The sequence below is a fragment of the Delphinapterus leucas genome, chromosome 2, assembly GCF_059928025.1.
Source record: "Delphinapterus leucas isolate spDelLeu-1000000601 "Yukka" chromosome 2, BTC_Dleu_Yukka2, whole genome shotgun sequence".
Lineage (NCBI taxonomy): Eukaryota > Metazoa > Chordata > Mammalia > Artiodactyla > Monodontidae > Delphinapterus > Delphinapterus leucas.
In genome coordinates, this window is record NC_143130.1 from 173,042,464 (window position 1) to 173,066,791 (window position 24,328).

Here is a 24,328-nt window from a genome sequence, read left to right on the forward strand (position 1 = left end):
CTAGAAAAGTTAAATTTAAATAGGAAAATCTAATAAACATTAAGAATGTGCAAGTATCTCATTTCTACTCACAAAGTAACACAAGGAATGTGCTCAAAGAAGAGCAAATTCTGTATTTGTTACCAAAAGGAAATACCACTTAAGAGAAAATAAAGAATGTAAAGTCCCATCAACTGATCAATGTATACTAAGATATGGTATATCCATAAAATGGAATATTCCTTGGCAATAAAAAGGAATAAAACACTGATACATTTGGATTAACCTTGAAAACATCATGCCATGATGCCAATCACAAAAGACCTTCTATTGTATGAAACCATGCATATGAAACAGCCAGAATATGTAAATCCATAGAGACGGAGAGTAAATCAGTGGTTTCTTGAGGCTAGAGGGGACTGCAGGACTGGGGGTTTATAGCTCAAAGGTGCAGACTTCTTCTGGGGGGTTGATGAAAATGCTCTAAAGTTGACTATGATGATGGTTACACAACTCTGTGGAATACTAAAAACGATTGAAATGTATATTTTAAATGGGTGAATTACATGGTATGTGAATCATATCTCAATATAAGTTGTTGCAAAAAAGATCATAAAATCAACTTCTAATTTACAATAATTATTACCTTGCCAGTGGAATCAGAACACCCTACAGAAAATAATTTCTAATGTTCAGAGTTCTGTTCTCTGGGGGCAGGCTGAGCCAGGACCCGCACCCAACGTTGGGGGCTGGAGCAATACGTGGACGCCACGTCGGCCTTGCCACTGACCCCACCGGAACCCAGCCTGAGAGAAGCACGAGTTGTGGGTGCCACATCTCGGGGCTACGGGGGTGACCGGGTAGAGAGGTGGAGCCAGCAGGGAAAATGACTTTGAGGAGGTGATGGTGAAATTGAAGTCAAGAAAATGAGGAGATAGCTTTGGGAAAAGCCAAGCAGAGACATTCCAAGTCAAGAACAGTTTGTGCCGAGGCCCTGAGAAAGCCGTGTGGATGAAAGGCTCTTGGTGCTGCAGCCAGGAGTCAGTGCTGTGCCTCTGAGGTGGGAGAGCCAACTTCAGGACACTGGTCCACAAGAGACCTCCCAGCTCCACATAATATCAAACGGCGAAAATCTCCCAGAGATCTCCATCTCAACACCAGCACCCAGGTTCACTCAACGACCAGCAAGCTACAGTACTGGACATCCTATGCCAAACAACTAGCAAGACAGGAACACAACCCCACCCATTAGCAGACAGACTGCCTAAAATCATAATAAGTCCACAGACACCACAAAACACACCACCAGACGTGGACCTGCCCACCAGAAAGACAAGATCCAGCCTCTTCCACCAGAACACAGGCACTAGTCCCCTCCACCAGGAAGCCTACACAACCCACTGAACCAACTTTAGCCACTGGCGACAGACACCAAAAACAACGGGAACTACGAACCTGCAGCCTGCAAAAAGGAGACCCCAAACACAGTAAGATAAGCAAAATGAGAACACAGAAAAACACACTGCAGATGAAGGAGCAAGATAAAAACCCACCAGACCTAACAAATGAAGAGGGAATAGGCATTCTACCTGAAAAAGAATTCAGAATAACAATAGTAAAGATGATCAAAAATCTTGGAAATAGAGAAAATGCAAGAAACATTTAACAAGGACCTAGAAGAACTAAAGATGAAACAAGCAACGATGAACAACACAATAAATGAAATTAAAAATACTCTAGAAGGGATCAATAGCAGAATAACTGAGGCACAAGAACGGATAAGTGACCTGGAAGATAAAATAGTGGAAATAACTACTGCAGAGCAGAATAAAGAAGAAAGAATGAAAAGAACTGAGGACAGTCTCAGAGACCTCTGGGACAACATTAAATGCACCAACATTCGAATTATAGGGGTCCAGAAGAAGAAGAGAAAAAGAAAGGGACTGAGAAAATATTTGAAGAGGTTATAGTTGAAAACTTCCCTAATATGGGAAAGGAAATAGTTAATCAAGTCCAGGAAGCACAGAGAGTCCCATACAGGATAAATTTAAGGAGAAATACGCCAAGACACATATTAATCAAAGTGTCAAAAATTAACTACAAAGAAAACATATTAAAAGCAGCAAGGGAAAAACAACAAATAACACACAAGGGAATCCCCATAGGGTTAACAGCTGATCTTTCAGCAGAAACTCTGCAAGCCAGAAGGGACTGGCAGGACATATTTAAAGCGATGAAGGAGAAAAACCTGCAACCAAGATTACTCTACCCAGCAAGGATCTCATTCAGATTTGATGGAGAAATTAAAACCTTTACAGACAAGCAAAAGCTGAGGGAGTTCAGCACCACCAAACCAGCTTTACAACAAATGCTAAAGGAACTTCTCTAGGCAAGAAACACAAGAGAAGGAAAGGACCTACAGTAACGAACCCAAAACAATTAAGAAAATGGGTATAGGAACATACATATCGCTAATTGCCTTAAATGTAAATGGACTAAATGCTCCCACCAAAAGACACAGATTGGCTGAATGGATACAAAACCAAGACCCATATATATGCTATCTACAAGAGACCCACTTCAGACCTAGAGACACATACAGACTGAAAGTAAGGGGATGGAAAAAGATATTCCATGCAAATGGAAACCAAAAGAAAGCTGGAGTAGCAATTCTCATATCAGACAAAATAGACTTTAAAATAAAGACTATTAGAAGAGACAAAGAAGGACACTACATAATGATCAAGGGATCGATCCAAGAAGAAGATATAACAATTGTAAATATATATGCACCCAACATAGGAGCACCTCAATGCATAAGGCAAATACTAACAGCCATAAAAGGGGAAATCGACAGTAACACATTCACAGTAGGGGACTTTAACACCCCACTTTCACCCATGGACAGATCATCCAAAATGAAAATAAAAAAGGAAACACAAGCTTTAAATGATACATTACACAAGATGGACTTAATAGATATTTATAGGTGATTCCATCCAAAAACAACAGAATACACATTTTTCTCAAGTGCTCATGGAACATTCTCCAGGATAGGTCATATCTTGGGTCACAAATCAAGCCTTGGTAAATTTAAGAAAACTGAAATTGTATCAAGTATCTTTTCTGACCACAACGCTATGAGACTAGATATCAATTACAGGAAAAGATCTGTAAAAAATACAAACACATGGAGGCTAAACAATACACTACTTAATAACGAAGTGGTCACTGAAGAAATCAAAGAGGAAATCAAAAAATACCTAGAAAAAAATGACAATGGAGACACGACGACCCAAAACCTATGAGATGCAGCAAAAGCAGTTCTAAGAGGGAAGTTTATAGCAACACAACCCTACCTTAAGAAACAGGAAACATCTTGAATAAACAACCTAACCTTGCACCTAAAGCAATTAGAGAGAGAAGAACAAAAAACCCCCAAAGTTAGCAGAAGGAAAGAAATCATAAAGATCAGATCAGAAATAAATGAAAAAGAAATGAAGGAAACGATAGCAAAGATCAATAAAACTAAAAGCTGGTTCTTTGAGAAGATAAACAAAATTGATAAACCATTAGCCAGACTCATCAAGAAAAAAAGGGAGAAGACTCAAATCAATAGAATTAGAAATGAAAAAGGAGAAGTAACAACTGACACTGCAGAAATACAAAAGATCATGAGAGATTACTACAAGCAACTCTATGCCAATAAAATGGACAACCTGGAAGAAATGGACAAATTCTTAGAAATGCACAACCTGCCAAGACCGAATCAGAAAGGAACAGAAAATATGAACAGACCAATCACAAGCACTGAAATTGAAACTGTGATTAAAAATCTTCCAACAAACCAAAGCCCAGGACCAGAAGGCTTCACAGGCGAATTCTATCAAACATTTAGAGAAGAGCTAACACCTATCCTTCTCAAACTCTTCCAAAATATAGCAGAGGGAGGAACACTCCCAAACTCATTCTATGAGGCCACCATCACCTTGATACCAAAACCAGACAAGGATGTCACAAAGAAAGAAAACTACAGGCCAATATCACTGATGAACATAGATGCAAAAATCCTCAACAAAATACTAGCAAACAGAATCCAACAGCACATTAAAAGGATCATACACGATGATTAAGTGGGGATTATTCCACGAATGCGAGGATTCTTCAATATATGCAAATCAATCAACATGATACACCATATTAACAAACTGAAGGAGAAAAACCATATGATCATCTCAACAGATGCAGAGAAAGCTTTCGACAAAATTCAACACCCATTTATGATAAAAACCCTGCAGATGGGCTTCCCTGGTGGCGCAGTGGTTGAGAGTCCACCTGCCGATGCAGGGGACACGGGTTCGTGCCCCAGTCCAGGAAGATCCCACATGCCACAGAGCGCCTGGGCCCGTGAGCCATGGCCGCTGAGCCTGTGCGTCCGGAGCCTGTGTTCCGCAACGGGAGAGGCCACAATAGTGAGAGGCCTGCATAATGAAAAACAAACAAACAAACAAACAAACAAACAAAAAAAACCCTGCAGAAAGTAGGCATATAGGGAACTTTCCTCAACATAATATAGGCCATATATGACAAACCCACAGCCAACATCGTCCTCAATGGTGAAAAACTGAAAGCATTTCCACTAAGATCAAGAACAAGGCAAGGCTGCCCACTCTCACCACTCTTACTCAACATGGTTTTGGAATTTTTAGCCACAGCAATCAGATAAGAAAAGGAAATAAAAGGAATCCAAATCGGAAAAGAAGAAGTAAAGCTGTCACTGTTTGCAGATGACATGATACTATACATAGAGAATCCTAAAGATGCTACCAGAAAACTACTAGAGCTAATCAGTGAATTTGGTAAAGTAGCAGGATACAAAATTAATGCACAGAAATCTCTGGCTTTCCTATACACTAATGACGAAAAATCTGAAAGTGAAATCAAGAAAACACTCCCATTTACCATTGCAACAAAAAGAAAAAAATATCTAGGAATAAACCTACCTAAGGACACAAAAGACCTGTAAGCAGAAAATTATAAGACACTGAGAAAGAAATTAAAGATGATACAAATAGATGGAGAGATATACCATGTTCTTGGATTGGAAAAATCAACATTGTGAAAATGACTCTACTACCCAAAGCAATCTACAGATTCAATGTGATCCCTATCAAACTACCACTGGCATTTTTCACAGAACTAGAACAAAAAATTTCACAATTTGTATGGAAACACAAAAGACCCCGAATAGCCAAAGCAATCTTGAGAATGAGAAACGGAGCTGGAGGAATCAGGCTCCCTGACTTCAGACTATACTACAAAGGTAAAGTAATCAAGACAGCATGGTACTGGCACAAAAACAGAAAGATAGATCAATGGAACAGGAATGAAAGCCCAGAGATATACCCACGCACATATGGTCACCTTATCTTTGATAAAGGAGGCAGGAATGTACAGTGGAGAAAGGATAGCCTCTTCAATAAGTGGTGCTGGGAAAACTGGACAGGTACATGTAAAATTATGAGATTAGATCACTCCCTAACAGCATACACAAAAATAAGCTCAAAATGGATTAAAGACCTAAATGTAAGGCCAGAAACTATCAAACTCTTAGAGGAAAACATAGGCAGACACTCTATGACATAAATCACAGCAAGATCCTTTTTGATCCACCTCCTAGAGCAATGGAAATAAAAACAAAAATAAACAAATGGGACCTAATGAAACTTAAAAGCTTTTGCACAGCAAAGGAAACCATAAACAAGACCAAGAGACAGCCCTCAGAATGGGAGAAAATATTTGCAAATGAAGCAACTGACAAAGGATTAATCTCCAAAATTTACAAGCAGCTCATGCAGCTCAATAACAAAAAAACAAACAACCCAATCTTAAAATGGGCAGAAGACCTAAATAGACATTTCTCCAAAGAAGATATACAGACTGCCAACAAACACACGAAAGAATGCTCAACATCATTAATCTTTGGAGAAATGCAAATCAAAACTACAATGAGATATCATCTCACACCAGTCAGAATGGCCATCATCAAAAAATCTAGAAACAATAAATGCTGGAGAGGGTATGGAGAAAAGGGAACACTCTTGCACTGCTGGTGGGAATGTGAATTGGTACAGCCACTATGGAGAACAGTATGGCGGTTTCTTAAAAAACTACAAATAGAACTACCATATGACCCAGCAATCCCACTACTGGGCATATACCCTGAGAAAACCATAATTCAAAAAGAGTCATGTACCAAAATGTTCATTGCAGCTCTATTTACAATAGCCTGGAGATGGAAACAACCTAAGTGTCCATCATCAGATGAATAGATAAAGAAGATGTGGCCCATATATACAATGCAATATTACTCAGCCATAAAAAGAAACGAAATTGAGCTATTTGTAATGAGGTGGATGGACCTAGAGTCTGTCATACAGAGTGAAGTAAGTCAGAAAGAGAAAAGACAAATACCGTACGCTAACACATATATATGGAATTTAAGAAAAAGAAATGTCATGAAGAACCTAGGGGTAAGACAGGAATAAAGACAGAGACCTACTACAGAATGGACTTGAAGATATGGGGAGGGGGAAGGGTAAGCTGTGACAAAGTGAGAGAGTGTCATGGACATATATACACTACCAAAATAGATAGCTAGTGAGATGCAGCCGCATAGCACAGGGAGATCAGCTCGGTGCTTTGTGACCACCTAGAGGGGTGGGATAGGGAGGGTGGGAGGGAGGGAGATGCAAGAGGGAAGAGATATGGGAACATATGTATAACTGATTCACTTTGTTATAAAGCAGAAACTAACACACCATTGTAAAGCAATTATACTCCAATAAAGATGTAAAAAAAAAAAAGAATTCTGTTCTCAGTAGATTTTCTTTATTAAGCAAAATTTAAACATGTCTAACCAGAAGTGAACAAAACACACATATTTAACATTTGTCCTACCTTTGTGATAGAGACTGAAACTGCTACAATGAAGGCAGATATAGTGCTTGTCATCAAAACCTTCATATTTTGTCACACAAAATAACGAACCACTGTTGAATTCTAACCAGAATTCACCATGCTTGTTTTCCAACAGATCTCCATTATCTTGCTAATAAGAAGATCAGAAAAAACAGAGAAGTCATTAATTAAATACAGAAAAGTAAGAACGACGCTTGAGATGCTCCTCCTTGATTCAGGTTAGGAGGATCTCCCACACTGCAGCAAAGCGGTCTGATTCTTGAACCATCCAACGTGGTGGTATTAAAAACTGCATAATTAAACACTAGGCCGGGCCTCTTCTGCCAAATGAACCTCGGTACTTCATCACCCTTTGGAATAGATAAGCTGCTGTTACCACCTCAGGAGTGGGGCCAGCACGTTTTCCAAAAGAAGTCCATGTAATGTTTGTCTTTTGATCTGCAACGAAGGCTAAATTCCCAAAGCTGCTGTCATCGTGGCGTGCCTCAGAAAACTGAGCTTCAGCATCAGTCACTGAAACAACCTCGAACCACCTGAGCTATTGAGTGCGTATATCATGCTAGACTTATAATAAGATGCACTTGAAAAATCACTTTGGATTTGTAAATCCTTACCTTTACATCTGTAAACACTGCCATTAATCCATGATTAATGCTCAGAAGAACTGAGAGAAAACTCTGCGAGTTCTTGTTCTGAGAGTCTAGTTTTTTCTTCCTACGAGAACGATAATTGGGATCAACAGTGGAAAAATACTGCAAAGTCTCCTCCTCAGATCCACTTTCCTCATCTATGAGAAATAAATTGCACAATTACAGCTGTTCTAACAGCTTATTAACAAAAAACAGCGTTCAAACTTGAACGTTATCACAAGAATATTTACTTATTTTACAACCTGTTTATTTTTACAAAGAATCTGGTATAACAATAAAAATGTACTGTCTTTCTCTTTACCACTGAACTTCAGACAATGAATATACTATCACTATAAAAATAACACTTAATTAATAACTCTTAATAAATAGCTAGAAGTGGGGAAATACTGTAAATTACTAAAAGATATTACAAAATATAGTTATAAATGGAAAATGCCAAAGAAACATTTTTAAATCCATCAATTTGAAAGGTTACTACTTTGTTTATTGATAAACCAGGCATTTTAATTCAGAAGAAATTTAAAATATATTACCATAGTGAACTGTAGATTTCAATGGACTAAAACTATCTTTGTTGAAGGTATTAATCAGTTGACTGGCTACTGAAAGCCCAATACCATAAGAAATATTTTCAAATGTCTCTACTGGTGAAGGAGCTGTTGGTTCCCAGAGCAGCAAATCATTAAAGATCCTATAAAGACAAAAGTTGAAAAATAAATACATAACTCCTACTTCAACTGAAGGCAAACTAAAGAATATCCCTTTAAGAAATCACATGAATAATTAATTTTCCAAACGGTGAAATGGAATTTCTTTCAATGGAAAAATAACTGCTATGGCTATCAGGGCAGTGAGAAAGGAATCTGGACAATTAGATACCTAATTAGATATCCTCCTAGTTTCACCAGTGTTATATGCATCAAATTACATACATCTAAATGCACTTAAAGGAGGAGGTCTATTAAAAATAAAACCCATAAAGAACAAAAGGACTGTTCACATATATGAGAACACTCTATAAACTATAACAGATTATGCACTGTCTCATTTGACTCCCCTCAGTCCTCTGGGGAAGCCAAGGCAGAATTATTATTCTCACTTTACACTTGAAGAAACTGCATCATAAAGGTTAAGTGACCCGCCCAAGGTCACACAGCTAATTAGTGGGAGAAGTGGAACCACAGCCCAGATTATGTCCAGCTCCCAATTCAGTTCTCTTCCATTACTCACTTTCTCTAGGGATATCTGCTTTTTCTTTCTTCCACAGAAAGCACAGCTTCGCTGGGAAGTTTGCATGAGATAAAGAAGCATACAGAACAGGGAATAAATAGAGGAAACCCTTCTAACTAACGGAACAGACAAACAGCCAAGTCAATACTGGTGACTACTGGGGTGATACATGTCGAGCTAGGCCACCACCGCATCCTATTTTTTCAAAGAAATATTTGTCACTTCTCAGATACCACCCCTCCCCACCACTCACCTCTATGTCGTCATGAAAGCTGAGACTTTACAATGTTCTCTACAAAGATTTTTGTTAGGCTTGGACCCATAGCATATCCTTCACATGCATAATGCAATCACTGCACCTGTAACACTACTCCATTTTCTTGTTTCCCTTTCCTAGACTAAGACTTGTGTCTTAGTCATCTGTATGTGTGCCTAGCACAGTGGCTGTCACACAGCAGGCTCTGAGGGTTTGAAGAAAGGACCAGTGGATGACTCACATGGAAGGACTGCCAAAAGCACAGACTCGTCATAAAGCCTAGTGTGAACACCAATCAAGGTGCCAAGCGATGATGTAGCCCTGGCCCCTTCCTGTGAGAAGCCACTTGTCTAGGAACTTCCCGGGCCAATTCCTGAGCTTCTGAGGCCCCAGAAAGTATAAACGAGGGCTGAGTACTGTCACTCTCAGTAGATTGTAATCCCCACCCAAAAGGTCCCTTTCTGGAAGCATCACTGGATGAAGAATACCAGGGACACAGGGCAGACGCATGTCTCGCCTCAGACACACTGACAGTGATGCCCAGAGCTGTGTGGCACTCATTTGGCTCGCTGCCTCTTGGGTGCATCACTCACAGAACAAAGAAACAAGAGTCTAGGACTTCCCTGGTGGCGCAGTGGTTAAGAATCCGCCTGCCAATGCAGGGGACAAGTTCAAGCCCTGGTCTGGGAAGATCCGACATGCCGCGGAGCAACTAAGCCCACGAGCCACAACTACTGAGCCCGCGTGCCTAGAGCCCATGCTCTGCAACAAGAGAAGCCACTGCAATGAGAAGCCCGAGCTCCACAACGAAGAGTAGCCCCCGCTCGCCACAACTAGAAACCGCCCGCGCACAGCAATGAAGACCCAACACAGCCAAAAATAAATAAATTTATTGAAAAAAAAGAACAAGAGTCTATATCCAGATCTTAGTCTAAATTCCTATATGAATAAATAGTGAGAGTATAAAATGAAGAATTTTCTCAGGAAATTTTTCTTTACCTTATTCCCTCCAACCATTCTCTTATCTTCACAGGTTAAAGAGAAACTATTACTTTAAATAAAACCTGGAGTTCATGGTATATGACCTGCAAATATGTTTCAAATGATTTTACTATTTTTCCTTATTTACATTTTGGTCTAAACACAGTCTTGATACCATAATACTATAAAACACTGAATGATGTTTCTAATATCAAGAAAAAAAACCCACTTAAGATGTTTAAGGACACATCACCATGATTCTGTGCCGATGAGCTTGAAACATTATAGAAGCTCAAAGATATCTGATTTAATAAAACCAGGTAGAATATTTTTTATATTCTATTCTAAAGGATTGACATAGAAAAAAAATCTACCTGTACCTGAGACTATCTTTCTGAAAAGAGCCAGTTGATGAAGAAATAAACCAATATTTCAAATGTATGAAGTAAAGGCAGAATTGGTTATAATTCCTGCTCAGAAAGGTACTTGTAAATTTTATGTATAATAAAGGGTATTATTAAGACATTTAGCAAAACATGAATGGGGTCTGAGGATTAGATGCTAATGTATAATATTGATTTTCTTGTTTTAATGGCTGAATTATGGTCATATAGAAGAATGTCCCTGTTTGTGAGAAATACACATTCAACTGCTCAAAGCTGAAGGGACATCAAGTCAGCAACTTACTCTCAAATGGTTCAGGGAAAAAACGTTCTTTGTACTGTACTTGCAACTTACCTATAAGTCTGAGAATGTCTGAAAATTAAAAGAAAAAAATATGTATATGTATATATAGACCAAGCCAAACAGAGGGCAAAGAATTCACATGCTAACTTAGATATATGATTTATATGACCCACAGCGGGGAAACACTGCGATATTTATATAAGTAAGTCTAGGGGCCTGAGACACAGAGCAGTGGGCAGGGTAAGAGAGAACAGAAACTCTCGTGAGCAACACCCCTGAACCAGCTCCCCAGATGAGCAGATGCTCTCCAGTTCCCTGATTTAAGCTACCCTGCCTGCCATACTGACTGACGTCCTCCACATGCTACCTGCTTGCTGCTGGTCGACAACTCCCTAGCCCACCTGAGAACTTCTGCTCCCACCAGCTGAATTATACGTTTTGTATAGTCACCACGGGTAAATCGTGCTTGGCCCCAAATCTGCTCATCCCAGCTGTATGTTACTGTAAGCATAGTTTAATTCAATCTTGTGCTAACTGATGACTTTTAAGTATATACACTGAAGTGAGAAAAAAATCTTAAAAACCTGGAAGGATTCTGCACTCAGACTGCTTTGAAACTATTTTTTCACTCCACTTCAAAGAAACTGAAACTGAGAATTGTAGACAAAGCCTTCTGGGTATACATTAAGCAAAAATTCTAACCAGTGGCTTGTAATCAAAAAAAGGCCCTGTCCTATATTTTAAAAAGAAGTGGTAAATGAACATATATTCATAAATGGAATGTTTAAGGTATGTTTTACTATTCTGATGTTGCAATCTAACCAATAGCCACCTATTCAATCAACGCATAAGGAGAAAGAAATGGACGAAGCCCTTCTGACCTCTGGGATGGACCTTGAACTGGTTGTTTCATTTTGCTTAGCCTTGCACATTCGTTAGCTCTTGGTAGATATCCCTCAACTATAAAATAAGGAGAGTAGTCTAGAGATCAGTGGTTTCCTGTATAAATCCAAATCCTATTTGGTACCAAGTAAATCTACAGCAGAAACAACGGTCTGCAGTTCCTGAAGATTAACAAAAATTTCGATGACTTGTTTACAAGTGGGAAGCTAGCAATAACAGACACTAAGGACGTGTCTTTTTCCAGAAACCCACATGATCACCTTTCAGCTATGCCAGAGTGGGTAGGAATGATAACATTCTTACTTACTATTCGCCAGGCACTGTTCTCAGAACTTTCCCAAATGTTATATCATTTAATGCTCCAAACAACCCACTGAGGCCTGTACAAGTATCATCTCCAATTTATATGTGAGGAAATGGAGCTCACGGGGACTAGGTGAACTGTCCAAGATCTTCAGAGTCTATGACCTTTCTACTCTAGAATACCATTTATTTCAACATATTTTCTTGGTATATATGTTTAAGGGTATTTAAATGTAATAAATTTAAGTTTTTATAGACAAGTTTATAAGTTAGAGTTTCTAATTCTAACAAGATGCTTCTTTTTAGACTCTGAGAAGGGATGCTCCTTGTACAAAGACTCTAGGACTCTGACTTTACACCAGTATCTCTTGGCCCTCTATACAAGTATATCCCAACTCTTTTCATGTCATTGTACACAAAGAGATATTTTCTCAGTACTCTGTGGTAAGGTGACAGAGGGCAACCAGCCAACCTAGGATGGAGGGAATAGATCTCACACACAAGAAACCCAGTTACCAGACACACTGGTTAGGAAACTCTGCTATGACAATAGCTCATCATAACGGTAAAAGGTCTATAATCAACACCATACAAAGTACACTGAAATAGTTGATAATATTAAAACAAGGAAAGAAAAGGGGAAGAGGGAAAACAAGGAGGTAGGACGGTAGAGAGGGAGTTAGACAGGGAAGTTCGATCCCAAAGATTCAACTAAATGTGTTTAAACTCACCTATTATAAAGCTTCTCATAAAAGCTTTTATTAGGTAGTGTTATATGAATATTGGGTAATGTAAGTTCCAGCACATAGTGAGAATTGCTGATTGCTTTATCTTGAAACTCTGTCATTTCTACAGGGTCTCCTGGCATCACCATCTAAAACATAACAGTTTAGTGCAAAAAAAGAAGAAAAAAAGCATCAAATAACCATTTTATATTTAAAATAGTAGTAGCATCTTCTTACCCGACCCATACGACTTGTATGTGGGCAAATAAATAAGCACGTAACTTTTAACCAAGGGAAAAAAATAGATATTATTCAATCTTGGAGCTAAAAATATGGCAAAAACAGTATACAAAGCATGTTTTTAAAGAGAAAGCATTAAGAGCTATCTGATAGAGGGTAACTCCTTTGCTGCTTGCTCACACTGTTACTTTACCTGTTCATTTTCAAACATCACTCTACGAGAAGAGAAGGGAGATGGGGCTGGTCTTCTCAGATCACAAACGTCTTTCAGGGAATGAGCGCCTCCTTCCTCTTCTTCCTGGTAGTGGCCATCGCTCTCTTCTGCTTCCTCAGCTGCTATTCTCTCCAAAATGGAATGCATGGCCGGTGGGTTTACTTTCAGTACAATTCTGAGAGCAAAGACAATTTTAAAAATCAAGATCTAAGTGTAAACTGCAAAACTAACTTGTATACAAACTAACACAAAGCCCGCTGATTAAATCATTGCTGACAGGCGTCAACTTCTCTACAAAGTCTAATTATATCGAACGCAACCCACTCCTGAGCATGCTGTGAACTGAAAAGTGTGGAATTCATGAAACAAGCAAATAAAAGAAGGGCATTAACATTTTATACCTGGATAACTGGAAAATCTGATCTCTTGAGAACAAAAGGGTTATTTTAAAATTTCATTACCAAACTTACTTACAAAACAGAAACAGACTCACAGAGGTAGCAAACAAATTTACGGTTACCAAAGGGGTAAGGGGGTGGGGGAGAGATAAATAAGGAGTAGCAGATACACACTACTATATATAAAGTAGATAAACAACAAGATCCTACTGTATAGCAAAGGCAGCTATATTCAATATCCTGTAATAAACCATAATGGAAAAGAATATGATAAAGAATATGTGTGTCTGTGTATGTGTAATATATATATATATATATATATATATATATACACACATATACACATACATATATATATATCTCTGAATCACTTTGCCACACACCAGAAACTAACACAGTATTGTAAATCAACTATACATCAGTTAAACAAATTTTTTTTTAAATTTCATTAACAGCGAGCAAATTTTACCTAAGAATTCTATTTATTATCATTAAACCAAATCCTTCTACATTCCAGCTGTTCTGCTATTATGGAATACTTGCATACCTAAGAAACCTCATGCTATATAAATTGCCCAAATGGAAGAAGGAGAGTTTGATTAGAGAATATTTTCAGAACTGCAACAACAAAGTAATCTTTTCCTTTAGGAATTTCAATAATAAAAGACTTGTGTTATTGGTGGTGTTTTGTAGCTACAAACTCAAAATATCAAGAGCTAACAGCCTTTGATGACATTAGCTTCTGCCCCAGAGTAATGCCAGTCCTTTCCTAATTCTCTGCAGCATGTCACTAGCACAAGGCTTTGTAGCCTCCTTTTTATCCCACCAGCCTGCCGTCATGATGGGACATGGCACGCTCAAACAAAACAGCTGTGTAGCATCTATAATAGCTTTCTTTTTCCTAAGAAGGTATTGCCAGTTGGTTCTAGTTATAAACTAAAACAACTGTTTCCTAATTTACAGATATCCTAATGTAAACTGTGCTTTCAAATTACTTAATTGAAGTAGATTCGTTTCTTATGATGAAAACTCCTGCTCATGATCAGCTGTGCGCCGACCAGGCCTGTCCTAGGAGTCTGATAGGTCTGACACATAGGGTACGGGGGTGTAAAAGAAGGCAGGTAGAAAAGTGGCACAAGAAAGATCACTTTAATTCTTAAGAGAGGCTTCATGAACTCAGTTTTCAATATAATAAAGGATCATTATTTTGGGTAAACTAAGTTCTTTTAAATGTAATCCAAGGGACTTCCCTGGTGGCGCAGTGGTTAAGAATTTGTCTGACAACGCAGGGGACATGGGTTCAGAGCCCTGGTCTGGTAAGATCCCACACGCCGTGGAGCAACTAAGCCCGTGTGTCACAACTACTGAGCCTGTGCTCTGGAGCCCGCGAGCCACAACTACTGGGCCCACGTGCCGCAACTAATGAAGGCCACACGCCTACAGCCCGTGCTCCACAACAAGAGAAGCCACCGCAATGAGAAGCCTGTGCACCGCAACGAAGAGTAGCCCTCGCTCGCCGCATCTAGAGAAAGCCCGCGCACAGCAACAAAAACCCAACGCAGCCAAAAAACAAATAAATAAATTTTTAAAAAGAGAAAAAAAAAATGTAATCCAAGCCCACTATCAGGCTAATTTAAAGAATGACTTCTCCTGCCCAAGAAATCCTGAAGCAGTGGTTCTCTAAATCCAACTGCACATTGGTATCACCTACTGTAGTTTCATTTTTTTAATTGCAGTGTAGTTGATTTACAATGTTGTGTTAATTTACAGCAAAGGGATTCAGTTATACATATACATGTATATATATATATTCTTGTTCATAGTCTTTTCCACTATGGTTTATCACAGGATATTGAATATAGTTCCCTGTGCTATACAGTAGGCCCTTGTTGCTTATTCATTCTATATATAATAGTTTGCATCCGCTAATCCCAAACTCCCATTCCATCCCTCCCCCATCCCACCTCCCCCTTATCAACCACAAGTCTGTTCTCTATGTCAGTGAGTCTATTTCTGTTTCCTAGTTAAGTTCATTTGTGTCATATTTTAGATTCCACATATAAATGATATCATTGGTATGTCCTTCTCTTTCTGACTCACTTCACTTAGTATGATAATCTCTAGTTCCATCCATGTTGCTGCAAATGGCATTATTTCATTCTTTTTTATGGCTGGGTAGTATTCCATCGTATATATGCTCCACATCTTCTTTATCCATTCATCTGTCAGCGTACATTGAGGTTGTTTCCATGTCTTGGCTATTGTGAATAGTGCTGCTATGAACATATCACCTGGTGTATTTTTAAACTATACTGATGCCCAGGTTCTATCTCAGAATCTCAACGTGGGGCGCAAGAATCAGTGTTTTGTAAAAGCTCCCCAGATTTGAAAATACTTTCCTTAAAACAATCACTGACTATAAAATTCATCTGATAATTAACCAAATGGTGCTGTATGATACCTCTTGTACTGAAGCCCTTTTCAAAAATGAACTATTTTTAGAATGGTTATGATTCTTTTGTCCATCTAATTAGGCTAAGTAACTTGAGGCCGGAGAACACATTCTATATGTCCATCTCTGTCAGTATCTCACAGGCACCTTTGATAAAGTAGTACATATTTTTTATTTAATTTTTGCATCTTCCTCGGGGTTTTCTCATCAAGGCTGGATATTTTTAGCTTAAATTTAATAGCCAAAATGTCAGTCAAAAAAGCTATAGCAACTTGTTTCTGAAAGGAAAGTCTCATTAAATGTATGTATCACGTCCATTTGCTTACTCACCGCGGCCAGTCAAAGTCATCTGATGACGCTGTATCTCCATCTCCTCCACTAGTCACGTGGAAAAAATTAATGGATGGTTCTCCTTTATCCTCCTGGAATGACCCTAATAAAACAAGACTGATTCATGGAGATGCATTTCTTCTCCAATACTAAGAGAAGAGATACTTTCCTCCTTCGAGGAGCAAAGATCCTCTAAATCAGGGACATGATGCAGTGTTAAGTTCTACAACATTTATTCATTTATTCCTGCTGCACGTGTACAGGTGGGGAGACAGGATAAGCAGATAAATTAAATTAAATGCTGTTTTCTGCTCAAACTCAAATTCTTAAGTATGAATGTTTAACGTGTAAGGTGCATAATCATAACATATTAAATATAAGGGACTTCCCTGGCAGTCCAGTGGTTAAGACTCTGTGCTCCCAATGCAGGCGGCAAGGTTCAATCCCTGGTCAGGGAACTAAGATCCCGCGTGGCACGGCCAAATAAATAAATAAATAAATAAGCATAACATATTAAATATAGTAGTTACCACTTACTGAGTGCCACTTAGTGATTATTCTTCATAAAAGTTTATGCAGTTAGTCTAGGAACAGATTTTTTTTAATGTAGTTATTTTAAGAAATAACTACATTTCTTAAATGTCTATTTTGTACCAAGCACTGTAAGAATTACTTCTTCACAATAACCCCATATATGTTTTTTCATTCCATTTTACAAAGAATGACTTTCCACCAGAATAATGAGTTTCTTATCACTAGAGATAAGGGAAGATCCCAGATAACCTCTAAAGGCCTTTCCATGAAATCATAACTGGCAAGTCAATTTTAAATACCTCTAATGATATGTAAAACTCAGGGAAAACAAGGGAAGGAAAACTGCAGCCTACAGAGAAGGAGGCGAGCAGAAAGAGGAGGAGAGGGGAACTTAAAACAGATTTTACAAAGAAAAGTCACTATTAGTATGATGGTTGAAAGCTCAAGCTCTAGTGTCAGACTTGGGTTTGAATCTTGATTCCACCATTTATTACTACATTGACCTTGGGAGGTACCTCTTCGGAAGTCGACAGATTCCTCACTTATAAATGATAAAAATAATTGGAAATAATAAGCCTACCGTAACTATGATGATTAAAGGAAACAAGATAATGTGTGTGAAGTGCTCAGCACACAGCAAACATAGAGTGGCACTCAATAAATTTTGGCTACTATTAGCCCTACAACAAGTAAGTAGTAGGTGGTATTAAAATGTAGGCTAAAGCACTATATTCTCAAAGTGAATAAATCATCACGCATTGTAGTTTCTTTTCAAAAACTGACAGATATCACGTTTGCATACAATATTAGAAAAAAGCTGTTACTAACATATGTTCTTTAATTTTATTGTATTGGGGGGCTGTCATATACTTTTCTTAATGTAAGTTTCAGTAGCAGTTGTTAGTTTCTAGTCTGGCTCTTTTACAGGCATGGTCAATCTTACCAACTAGTTCTCTAAAGGTAAGTTCCAATTTAACTTGTTCAGGGGTTGATCCTCCTAGGAATTCAGTCTTAAATTCTAGATCTGTGAATGCTAAATGAAGAATCTCCTTCTGAAGTGACTTCTTAAACCATGGTCCTCTCTCTTGATCTGATCGAAGATCAGGTATTGGGAAGCGAACAGAAAGGTTTAATACTGGCGTGGCAACTTGTACTGATATCCGACAATTTGCAGGATTATGTGAATCATCTAGAAACACTTCAGTGAAAGCTTTGTGCTAAAACACAAGACATCAAAAATATGCCAAAATGTTAAATTAAGCAAATAAACATAAATGACACTAGTATTCAACATTACAGTATACATAATCACTATTTCCTCATTCAGGATAATGTATTAACACAAAATTCATATTAACTACTATCATATTAATTTAGTGTAATGAAATTTTATAATGCAACAGCTACTGACAAAAGTCAAAACTACTGGCAAAAGTTAAATCCTCACATAAAAAAATTAATTAAAATAAAAACTGAACCAAAGTGAAGACACAGGTGCTATACATGTATATGTATCTTACTACAGACTATAAAGAATAATGTGTAAATTAGCTTATCAACAATCTCAATATGGTTAAAAATCATTATAGTACCCAGTATTCAATTTGAAGGATTTATCCACCAACATGCTACTTAAAGACTTCAGTGTGAAATCCGATGAATTATACCAAATGCAAAGGCCCATCCCTGACTCATCTTTGTATTTCCAGGACTAAGCCCAGGCCTGGCACATCACAGGTTCTAAATAAATATTCCCTAAATGACTCACTCTGAGTTCCCCACTACATGGCTCACTCTGAGCTCCCATCCAACCCAAGGGTATGGTGCCATCAAATGACTCTTAGAAACCAAAACACGTATGCACCAGTTACTTAAAGCCACATTATAATAAAAGGGTCAAAGAACATGCCCTTCAGATAAAAATCTATTTCTATTTTTTCTCTAAAATGAATTAAAACTTATGAAGCTTTAGTCCAGAGTACAGTGTAGGTGATAACAATCCTCAATTTCACGGATCAGTCTCTAACCACCTAGATTAGAAAGTTCCGTTTCTATGCTAAGACTTGGATCCTATTTTTTCTCTCCCTTATTTGACTTTCTAATACTACCCCCCACTCTCAGCAAAAATTGCTCGAGAGATAAAATCATCATCCCGCTACATCTATGGCTAACAGCAAATATAAACACTTGCCCCACAGAACTTAAAATAGCAATTGTTGACAATAAAAATTAAAGAATCTTGATTTAATGTGAATACTCACCACTAATTAAGGGAGAGGCAAATATGTAGAAAAATATCCTTTCCCTTTTCTTTTTAGACAAAGTTGTCTCTGTCTGTGCCTAATCCTAAAATTCCTAACAGACTCCTTACAAACCTGACTTACTTGATTAGCTTAGAAAAGACTCCAGGTACCAGATCTAAGTAAAAGTGATACAATGTGATGCTCCATAACACAATATGATAAATTATGTTCCCAATTTCAAGAGTATATTCTACATTATATGGGCTGCATTTTACAGGAGATTCAACTAGTTCATTATATGTGTGAATAAAGTTTTATCAAGATATTATAGTCACAGTTTATAAAATTCAGATAAACACAGAAAAGGAAATCTAATTTTACTACTCTCACATAATCAATGCTACCAAATGGTATATTTCCATCCAGTCTTTTTCTATACAATTTTATTTACACAGTTGTAATAAAAGTTTATGTGGAATAATATATTCTACATTTTCACTTCATACTTCTTCATGAGCCTTCCTTATGTTGCTGTACCCTCTTTATAGCCATCATTTAAAGTGGCAGCATAAAATTGCACTCAGTACATTAGCACAACTTATTTAGCTAGTCTACTATCTAGACATTAAAGATGCCTCCTTTTTTCATTATTACAAATGATGCCGTTTGAATAACATATGCTATTTAACCTAGTAAGAATACTTCAGCTCAGAAATCTTCCAATAAGCCTATTAGCTAGCTATGATCATGATGTGTATTTGCAACTTTTTAAATACTTACCAGACTGATATGCTTATTATATGAAGTATACATGTGTGATGCCATCATCTCTACTGTAGTGAGCTTCTGTGGTTGAAGCAAAGAATTCAACCTGTCCACAATACTGATATCCAGCTCGCAAAACACTGGATTTAACTTAACTTGTAATTCTGCCTTCTGAGGAACAGAACTAAGTCTTGCCTGACTACCCTAAAAAGAAAACAAAAGAAAAAGAAAGCATTAATATGATCACTAACAATTCTATAAAATTAAATTAAAACCTTGTGATTGTGATAAAATATACATCAAATGAAAATTTACAGGTGCTAATCACACAAAAAGATCTCTTACCTGGGGTCCTTTATTCTCAGAATGCTTATAATGAAGCTGAAGACACACAGGGGGGTGAGAATCAGTTTGTTCTTTGGAATGGAACATTAAAAGCTTAAAAACAAAGATGAAGATAAATGAAATGTACAATATTAAGCTATAATTAATCACATTAATTAACAGAGGAGCTAATATAATAGTGGAAAGAGTTTTTTGAAGTCAGAAAGGCTGGTTTAAGCTTTAGTTTTGTCACTTACTAGCAATGTGACTTTTAGACAAATTAGTTAACTTCTGAAATACTTAGTATCACATCTGCAAAATGTATGTGAGGATTCAAATAAAGCGCTTTGAAAATAAAATAAGTCACAAGGGCAAAGTAACAGCAATAAAAATGTCATTTTGATAGCTTTTAAAAGTTTCTCTAGGACATGTTTTTAGGATAGGAAAAAAATCAGATTAACGATAAATGAGCACAAGATACTTCACTTATCTTGAACAGTGCTTAGCACATAGTAGGCATTCAATAACTATTTGTTGAATAATAGAATTCTTCTGAAGAGTGCTTGGAAAATGAGTGAAATTAAGTCATTTGTCCCATAACCTGTCTGACTCTAAAACAAGTCAACTCTAAAAATGTAACACACTCTTATAATGGCCTTAAAGGCCACACTTAAAAATCTGTTTCAGGACTTCCCTGGTGGTGCAGTGGGTAAGACTCTGTGCTCCCAATGCAGGGGGCCCAGGTTCCATCCCTGGTCAGGGAACTAGATCCCACATGCATGCTGCAACTAAGAGCTCACATGTCACAACTAAGGAGCCCGCCTGTCGCAACTAAGGAACCCATGTGCCGCAACTAAGGAGCCCTGGAGCCGCAACTAAGGAGCCCGCCTGCCACAACTAAAACCTGCTGCAATCAAATAAATAAATAAATTTTTTTAAAAAATCTGTTTCAACAAAATATAAATGCAAACACTACAAAAAACTTCTTCCTGTACAACTTCGTATGCCTTTTTAAAGAAAATCATTGCTGTTCACACAATTCTTAACAAGCAAGACATTTAAAGACTAATCCTAAAAGAAAAGTATCAGCATTTACCTCTGTATAGTGAGGAGGAACAGAATGAAAATCAGTCGGAAACAGGCATTCCAAAAGTTCCATTTGCCCTATGGACATATCAGTACTGAAATATCTAGAAGCTGATCTTTGTCTTTGTTCATAGGATACTTTGATGCCAGTACCTATAAATCTGTTATAAAAAAATGCATCATTTAAGAGTATCCATATATTTCTAGATTAAACAATGTGTCAAAGAATAGTACACAACTGTTAATACCTACCTGTTCTGACAAGTTCAAATTGTTAGTAATAACTAATATTCTTAAGGATATTAACCAGAAAGACTGCTTCAAATTCCCCATTCCCTGACATAAGATAAAGAAATCAGATCTGCTGATAAGAAATCACCCAGGACGTATTTCCCAACACTGCCCTTCCCTCTTTTACATTTTAAAATTTACACTTCAAGGCTTCCCTGGTGGCGCAGTGGTTGAGAGTCCGCCTGCCAATGCAGGGGACACGGGTTTGTGCCCCGGTCCGGGAGGATCCTACATGCTGCGGAGCAGCTGGGCCCGTGAGCCATGGCCGCTGGGGCTGTGCGTCCGGAGCCTGTGCTCCGCAACGGGAGAGGCCACAACAGTGAGAGGCCCGCGTACCGCAAAAAAAAAAAAAATTTATGCTTCAGTGGATAAAATCTTTCAAATCTGTAAAATATATGTACATAGTTTCTTAAACTTATCTAGAAGGATCATGCAATATTTTTAAAACTTTAGTCAGTGGAACTCAAATGAAGGTCTACCTCTAGTTTTTGTTGCGTTTATTGTATTTCCTACTGGCAGATATTTGAAACCTTATCAAAAATATGAAGAAAAAATGTTTTTGCAGCTTTATTATAAATATTATGGTCCTAACCTGTAGAGTTTCTGTTGCTAGATATAAAAACTACTTTGTATATTAATTTTAATACTTCAAAAAAGTTAAAGTTAAAATGAAAGCCCAAAGCGTTTTCTAAAAATAGCAATATATGTGCCTAAGCCATTACATAAAATAACATAGGAATGGACAATTTATAGGTCACCCTCATGTTAAAATAAATAGTATTTGCACATTAACAATATTATATGTACTTATAAACTTAATTGTCTCCTCATCTATTAGGACTCAACCCATAAAAAGATCAGTGGCTATTTGAACAGCTTTGATTTTTTTTTTTTTTAAGCAGAAGTTGAAAATGTAGCGTCCAAGCTCAGGATGAGCCCTGGTATCATTTCCCACCCCATGGCCAGCAGCATATGAATCACTTTCAAGTCCCTTTGCATTAGCCCATTCTACGCTCACCACCACTGCCATCTCTACTAAACCTGTGACAGTAAGAACTATTTTTATGATCATAATGGTGTCAGTGGGGAATGAAGGCAAAATGTGGGCAAAGAAACTTGACAAGAGCAGGGCAGGGACCTAAAGAAAAGATAATTTAGACAACCCCAAATTATATAGATCTTATATCTGAATGTTTCACATGCCAAATAACCTGAATGAGAGATTCTATGGTAAACATCTTTGCAGCACTGCAAGAAAACCACACTCACTCCACTCATTTACAAATATTTAAAATGTGAATTGGAAAAACAAATGGAGATAGGTAGGTATTGTAGATAAATGAAAAGTCCACATTTGGTTCTTTTTCAAGCATCATTAATAAATATAAGAGTTTACCTAAGGTGATCATGTGAGCAAGCTTCTGCAAATACCGCTCGGAAAGACTTAAAATCTTCTGTTGAAAATCTTGCTGGATCAATCTTTTCTATACAAGTAAAGAAAGCTATCGCCATAGGTGTCAATGGATTAAGGTTCAATGATGTTTCAGGTGGAGATAAAGGATCGATGTGAAGCACAGAGATCGAAAAAGTTCCCACAGCTAGTCTAAAAATAAATTCAGGCCTGGATTCATCCACTGAAACAGATCTAGAGGGGAGAGCTGAAATACATGTGTTAAAATTATATTCATAAAAAAGTTAATACTTAAAACAATCCATTATATCAAAACTATAAAACATTTACTCTTGTGTTAATTTTAAAATTAAACCTGAGGTTTTAGTCTCAAAAAACATGTGATCACACATTTTCAGTGACAGTAAACAAGTAAAATAAACTAATCTTTCTGCATTTTATATCCAAGATCCTTGATACTTGAAGTACAAAAAAAAAATTGTTACAATAGGAAACATATGAACAAAACTTTTGCATTAATAAAACTGTATTGGAAAAAGTCAGAGATTAACCAAAAGCTGCTCTTCAAATTTTCCTTTAAGCCTGTGTCTATTTCAATTAAATTTTGCAGAAAAGAAACTTGAGGTTCTCTTTCAAGGAAAGTGTAAACGTGAAACAAAAATCAGATAGTTGATTGAGACCCCTAAACTGTAATAATAATATGAAACTTATGGTGTACTTTTTACTAAAATTATTTAAGTATTTAAATACACAAAGAATACAATAAATAGGCACCTATCCTGAAACACTTCACAGTGAATTTCACTTCACTTCACAGTGAATTGTTCAACAATGCTTCATTTTGTTTCTAAATTTTGTTAAATAGCCTAGACCAAAGAAAATTTTATGAAAAAGAATAGAATGGCATTTTTTAAAAACAATTTTTTTTAATTTTTAAGTTTTTAAAAATTCCAGGGGAAACTATCAACAAATGTCTTTTTTTTACTTACCAGTCTTCTGTAAAGATGCTGGGTGAACTAGGCTGGATAGTAATGCTGACCCTCTTACTGGCTGTTCTTTATGATGATCAAGGAAATCTCCCCAAGTTGGCTGAAGCTATAAAATAGTTTTTTTAAAGCACATGAATAGAGTGCAAAATTTTAGAAGCAACTTTTCAAGAACAGAACAAAAATTAATTAATACTTTACCACAGTAGTACTTAACGGAGATCCTGCTGGTGTGTTTGTGTATGTACTAGTTAATGACAACTCAAGGTCCATATTTGGGGGTTCCCCAAGGGGTGGAAGAGAAGAGAGACTATGGGACATGTCCATATCAGCCATGGAGAAGAAAACTTCTTCTT

At 37.3% G+C, this 24,328-nt stretch overlaps 1 protein-coding gene across 12 annotated transcripts in view; it reads right to left on the reverse strand.

Moving 5' to 3' along the window:
* The window catches only part of ATG2B (autophagy related 2B), a 74,614-nt gene that overhangs the window by 30,450 nt on the left and 19,836 nt on the right, over positions 1-24,328 (reverse strand). For 11 of the 12 annotated variants that reach the window (XM_089908175.1, XM_022576153.3, XM_022576152.3 and 8 more), the window contains 13 exons: positions 24,174-24,328; positions 23,976-24,081; positions 22,972-23,233; positions 21,295-21,445; positions 20,220-20,312; positions 19,890-20,078; positions 17,810-18,083; positions 16,333-16,435; positions 13,132-13,327; positions 12,705-12,847; positions 8,147-8,304; positions 7,575-7,747; positions 6,940-7,090 (listed from right to left, as the gene is read on the reverse strand). In XM_089908175.1, the coding sequence (XP_089764301.1) occupies positions 6,940-7,090; positions 7,575-7,747; positions 8,147-8,304; positions 12,705-12,847; positions 13,132-13,327; positions 16,333-16,435; positions 17,810-18,083; positions 19,890-20,078; positions 20,220-20,312; positions 21,295-21,445; positions 22,972-23,233; positions 23,976-24,081; positions 24,174-24,328 (2,154 nt within the window). The remainder of the gene's footprint in view (positions 1-6,939; positions 7,091-7,574; positions 7,748-8,146; positions 8,305-12,704; positions 12,848-13,131; positions 13,328-16,332; positions 16,436-17,809; positions 18,084-19,889; positions 20,079-20,219; positions 20,313-21,294; positions 21,446-22,971; positions 23,234-23,975; positions 24,082-24,173) is intronic. The other variant, XM_089908174.1, reaches the window with a different exon arrangement.